The sequence below is a fragment of the Myotis lucifugus genome, unplaced genomic scaffold (assembly GCF_000147115.1).
Source record: "Myotis lucifugus unplaced genomic scaffold, Myoluc2.0 scaffold_1428, whole genome shotgun sequence".
Classification (NCBI taxonomy): domain Eukaryota; kingdom Metazoa; phylum Chordata; class Mammalia; order Chiroptera; family Vespertilionidae; genus Myotis; species Myotis lucifugus.
The window spans coordinates 32,319-38,318 of NW_005872476.1; the positions used below are offsets into that span (position 1 = coordinate 32,319).

The window sequence follows — 6,000 nt, forward strand, 5'->3', positions numbered from 1 at the left end:
AAAGATAGATAGATAGATGAATAGATAGATAGATAGATAGATAGATAGATAGATGATAGATAGATAGATGATAGAGCTCAGATTCCTAAGACCCTGGTTTCCACTGGACCCTGGTTCCCACTGGACATGCTGCAGCCACAACTTTCCACTGGACCCTGGTTCCCACTGGACATGCTGCAGCCACAACTGAGCCCAGCAGCTTCTCTTACTCGGCAGTTCAGTCTGTCAGCCAGTACTGCCTCGGGGATGTTTGTAATTTGTTAAATAATATGTTTGTATTAATTTTATACAGAGAGAACGGGAGAGGAATAAGAGATAGACACATCTAACTCCAGGAGTCTCTGCTTGTTTACACGTGGGCTTTCTGGACCACTGCCCACAGCCAGTCTCCAGGAGCACACCTTTCTTCATTCAAATTCTGCTCCTATCCCAGAACTGGCCTCCTCCTTCTCTCACCCTTTTGCCTATAGGTCATGTAAATTTCTTTTAGATTAACTCTTTTTGTCTCTCCCCCCCCCCCGCCCCTGCCCATTTGATGTATAAAAAGCTTGCAATACTCTGGGACAATGGGCATGTTTTTTCTACCATGCTGCTGGAGGATTGGACTCCATGCCTCAAGACGGGACTTGCTTTTGGTGAGCATTTCAACTAATAAAACCTTACTTACAAAAAAGATTTTCAGCCCTGGAAGTGAAATTTTTGTCATCAGCCTCTAGCCTCCACAATTATATGGGGGCAGCATTAGGTGATTCTGAGAACCTAGCCTCTGAGTCACTGCACACGCTAAAAGCTACATCTGAGCCCAGGAGCTTTCTCTCTCCTGCAGCTCTGACTCACCTACTCCCAGGTCACTGCTCAGGCCTCTGCTCATACCTGAAACTAGTCCCTTACCCAATGAGTCTGTCAGTCAGTACTGCCTTAGGGATGTTCATAATTTTTTTTAAAAAATATGCTTTTTTGCCCCACCCTCACAGTTCACTGTTTGAGCACCTACCCATGAACTTTGTTAATGTAAAAAAACCATTGAAACCTGTACAGAATTTTTGTGAGTTTATTTGAGCTAAACTGTCCACATATGCCGGGAAGCAGAACCTCAATGAATTGAGATAATGCTCCGGAGAATGGAGGGTTACATCTGTATTTATACATTGCAATCAAAGGAAAGGGATGTAGGTGGGTTACATGAAATTCATTGGTGATAGATTAAGGAGGTGGGATTAAGCAAAGCAGGGAAACCCCTGGGATAGGATAAAAAGTGAAATGATGGACATGTGCTTCTCTTACACAGATGGGTACAGGGTAGCTTAACATAATTAACAGTTGACAATTAACTTGATAACAATAACAAGAGGGAATGTCCTGGTGCCATTTGTTGTGCCCTGAGGGGTCCGGGGATAAAAAGGAAGTTACAAGTTACCCAGACATCTCGCAGATATGTTATCTTAGAGGCAAAAAGGCTAATGGGCTCAGTAAGGACCAAAGTTGATCTTTGTCAGGGAAAATATCCGCTTAGGACATGACTACCCACTATAACCTGTTTGTAGTTAAATATTTAATTTTCAGACCTCCTTTTGTGGTTATTTTAGGTCTCTGAGTTTGCAAGACTGCCTCGCAGGCCTCCCCTGAGCTTGTCAGGTTAGCATGTGGCTCCTTTCATCCACAACTCGCAAGTGGTGGTTTGATCCCCAGTCAGGGCACATGCTAGGGTTCAGGGCTTGATCCCCAGGAAGGGGCATGCAGGAGGCAGCCGGTCAATGATTCTCTCTTATTGATGTTTCAATCTCTCTTTCCCTCTCCCTTCCTCTCTGAAATCAATAAAATCATATTAAAACAATGAATAAATAAAACTATGTTTTTATTGATTTTAGAGAGAGAGAAAGTCAGGATAGAGAGATAGAAATGTCCATTAGAGAGAATCATAGATCGGCTACCTGATCCCACTGAGGATGGAGCCCACAATCCAGACATGTGCCCTGACTGGGAACGGACCCGGGGGCCTCTTTAGAAGCCCTGGGCACCGTCACTGCTGGCAGCCTGAGCAGAGCTTCCTCTTTTCCCACCTGAGCGTCTCCTCCCCCACATCCCAGCTCCAGGCCCCCAGGCGATGCCCATGATGATGAAGAAGGTCTGAGAAGGCGGCTCCCCTCTCAGGGTCAGGGGCTCAGGCAGCCCCTTGTGCTGCACATGGCACGTGTATTTCTGCTCCTCTCCAGGGGGTACCCCCACGGCTGCGGCCGCCCACTTCTGGAAGGTCCCATCCCCGCAGGCCCAGTCCACCAGCTGCATGTCCTGGGTCTGGTCCTCCCCGTCACGCTGCCAGGTCAGGGCGATGTCCGCAGGGTAGAAGCCCAGTGCCCAGCACCTCAGGTTGACCTCAAGGTCAGAGATGGGGCGGTGGGTCCCGTGTGCCTTTGGAGGGTCTGCACGCTGCAGGGTCTCCTTCCCTTTTTCCAGGTAAACGCCCCCTCCCGGGGACCTGACCTTTGGAGCACTTCACAATGGACTTTCCCTTTTGCTCAGACCACATTCCACTTGCTAAGACCATTATCTCCCCCTCAGGACCCGCCCAGGGAATGCTCCACCCAGAAAAAGCCCCCCTAGAGTCCTTTAAAATCTCTGACTCCCTGTCCATAGGTGTTGGCCCCAATTTGGGACTCAGCCTATCTGGTTTTCCAGATGACCTCATAAATTCATAATTTTTTACCCCTTTTGGCTTCTTGCATTGCTCCTTTGGCGGCCCTCACAATAACTTTTTATAATAAACCTGTGTAACATGGTAAGTGAAATGTTCTCTGAATTCTGTGAGATGCTCTAACAAATTAATAAAACCCAAGCAGGTGGCCAGGAACCCCTGATTTATAGCCAATGGGTCAGAAGTTCCTGGGCTTGTGACTGGCATCTGAAGGCAGTGGTCGGGTGGGGGCAGTGGCAATTTTGTAGAACTCAGCCCTGTAGTTGTGAGATCTGATGCTGTCTCCAGGAATGTAGTATCAGAACTGAGCTGAACTCTGGGACAAGCTGACGGTGCCCTGACATTGTTGGTGTTGATGTGAGGACAAACCTTGGCCACACATCGGAATTGGATGTTCAGAGGCCTCTTTTACTTCGTGTTGTGCAAGACAAAAACCAACAACATATAAAATAGACAAGCTTAAGGATACAGAAAGCTTAAACCACAAGAACAATAAGGTAGAATTTATGTACCTGGTAATAGAATGCTCCCTTTTGTAATGTGCTAATGATCTGATCAATCACAAAATTAATAGTATAACTAATATTAGGTTGAAGAGAAAACATTCATAAATTCCAAAGCAGAGAAAAAAATCAGGCTTCTTAATTTCCATGCAATAAAAGTATACATTATTGTTAAAAATCAGAAACTACGGAAGTCTTTGTTTTTGGAAAGTTAAATATTTTCAATGGACTGACTTGTAGGTTACAGGAACAGATGTAGGTTGCAGGAAACAGGGAACCAGAAAATTTGTTAACTCTATGAACTCTGGAGCCATACCGCCTGGTTTTGAATTCCAGTTTAACTTATATCAGTTTGTGTGACCTTAGAAAATTACTTCATTTCATGGTGACTCAGTTTCCTCAATGTAGCTGGTCAAGTGGAATGAAGTTAACTAGAGGAGGACGTTCTGCCAAGAAAAGGCAGGGGCCTGCAACCGGGCCACGTCAGAACAAAGTCTTGCATGCAAGATTTATTGTTCAGAGGTAGAATTTCCTTGAGGTGATAAATAGTCCATGTGGGCATGGAAAGCCAGGGAGGATACACTGCTGCAGGTTGAAAGGGACTTTGTATAACATAGGAAATTAATAGTTTATGTATAACTTAGCTCAGATGATCTCATAGGCATGCCTGTTTGTCATTGTCACTTGCTGTACTCCCCAATAAAAGCCATGAGAGCCTTGGAGGCTTTGCTACACACCTGAGCGAGCAGTAGCCCTCTGCTTCTCTAGCTCAATCCTGCTTGCCGAACTCATCTCAGCGTCACCGTTCACCTGCAGAACACCTGCACTCATCTGTAAAATGGGTATAGTAATCGCATCAACCTCATATGATTAGTATGACAGTTCTATGAGTTAATATTTGTAAAGCGCTAAAATGGATGTCTAAAACATAATAAGCATTATGGAAATGTTTTTAGATTTCAAAATGAATGAAATACACATAACAATAGGTGTGATCAGTTAAAATAGGATTGAGGAAAATTTTCAGTCTTATCAATGAGATTAACTGGATTAAGCTTCTGTCTCATAAAATCAGGAAAAAACAAACTTACCTAAAGTAGCAGGAAGAAATTAATAAAAACATATGCAGAAATTAATGAGTAAGAGAAATTATAAAATAATATAACTGGGAAATAAACAAAAAGCTCAAATAATATAGATACTTTTTCTAGAAAAAATGAACGAAACCTGATTTCAGAAGTTAAAAAACTTCTATGTAAGAAATATCGAAAGACATCAAAAGATCTGCCTTTTCCAAAACCACCAGTACCAGACAATTCCACAAGGAAATGTGGGAAACCTTTGAAGAGCAAACGTTTCCAAATCTATTTGACATAGGAAAAAAATGTCAAAGTTTTAAAGTAAACACAATGTTGATAGAAAAAAATTGAAGAATTGCATGAGAAAAATTAATAAAGCTATTTATGAATAATTAGCTAATACAATCTAACTACATTAAAAGAATAATATCATGACTAAATGGGTTTATTCCAGGAAGGCAATGATGCTTTAAAATAAGGAAATCAGTCACATAACTTATTCTATTAGTAGATCCAAGGAGAGAGTTATATGACCATTTTCAGGTGCTGATAGGTATTTGACAATATTCAACTGTCTTGTTTTAAACACATCCCCACATAGGAACCAATGGATACTTCCTTAAAATGAAAACATTTTCTCTATTTATATAGTTAGCTATTTTAGCCCCAAAGCCAGCATTTTACTTAAGAGTGAAATATTTGAGCCCTAGCTGGCTTGGCTCAGTGGATAGAGTTTCGTACTGGGGACTGAAAGGTCCCAGGTTCGATTCCTGCCAAGGGCAGATGCCCTTGTTGGGGGCTCAATCTTCAGTAGGGGGCGTGCAGGAGGCAGCCAAGCAATGATTCTCTCTGATCATGGATGTTTCTATCTCTCCCTCTCCCTTCCTCTCTGAAATCAATAAAAAAAAAATATTTTTAAAAAGGGTGAAATATCTGAGACATTTCTGCAAGTAATTAAAATAGTTATCATTATTTATTGTTAGCTATTATTGTTAATCTCTTCCTGTGCCTAATTTATAAATAAACTTTATTATAGATATGTCTAGAAAAATACAAAGTATATTTTGGGCATTCACTGCGGGTCTTAGAACCCCCGTGGATAAGGAGGAACTACTGTCACCACTTAGTAAAAATTGGGGTCAGTATTCAAATCCAACTAACCAATTAATGCTATTTCTGTACTTGTCTTATCTTCCCTATGGAAATGAACATTTTTTCAAAACAGTCTAAATCTTGAGTTTTTAAAATTCTCTATTCAAACTATCTCAATACCTTAAGCATTATAATAACTCAATTCATATTTTTTAAAAATATATCTTCATTTATTTCAGAGAAGAAAGGAGAGGAAGAAAGAGAAAGAAACACCAATGATGAGAGAATCATTGATTGGCTGCCTCCTGCATGTCCCACATGGGGGATCGAACCCGCAATCTGGTCATGTGCCCTGACCAGGCATCAAACCACGACCTCCTGATTTATAGATCAATGTTCAACCACTGAGCCATATTTCATATTTATTTGAATAAATGATTAAGTGAAATTATCTAGCTGGAGTTTCTCATCTCTCTCTTTCCTGACTGGAAATATCTCTGGATCCTCATCTTTTGTGGCTTTTAATTTTAAGTTTAATTCTATTTTGAATTACAATGAGTAGCCATAGGATTGGATTAGGATATGCCTGATTGGATTAGAATATTATTGACCTATCAGCCTATTCCCTTTTAGG

The 6,000-nt window shown here is 41.5% G+C and overlaps 1 protein-coding gene across 1 annotated transcript; it reads right to left on the bottom strand.

The window, feature by feature from the left end:
* Positions 1–2,001: 2,001 nt before the first annotated feature.
* LOC106695491 (patr class I histocompatibility antigen, A-5 alpha chain-like) lies at positions 2,002–3,987 on the bottom strand. Its single transcript, XM_014449798.1, has 2 exons — positions 3,933–3,987; positions 2,002–2,465 (listed from the first exon to the last, which is right to left on the bottom strand). Exons 1-2 carry the CDS (start codon positions 3,985–3,987, stop codon positions 2,002–2,004), a joined length of 519 nt encoding a protein of 172 aa, XP_014305284.1.
* Positions 3,988–6,000: the final 2,013 nt, after the last annotated feature.

Bases quoted from the DNA above. Each gene is read 5' to 3' on its own strand.
- LOC106695491 (XM_014449798.1), bottom strand. From the start codon at position 3,987: ATGAGTTCGGCAAGCAGGATTGAGCTAGAGAAGCAGAGGGCTACTGCT. The intron at 2,466-3,932 runs GTGTGTAGCAAA...GGTCCCCGGGAG, and splicing joins GAGGGCTACTGCTCGCTCAG to GGGGCGTTTACCTGGAAAAA.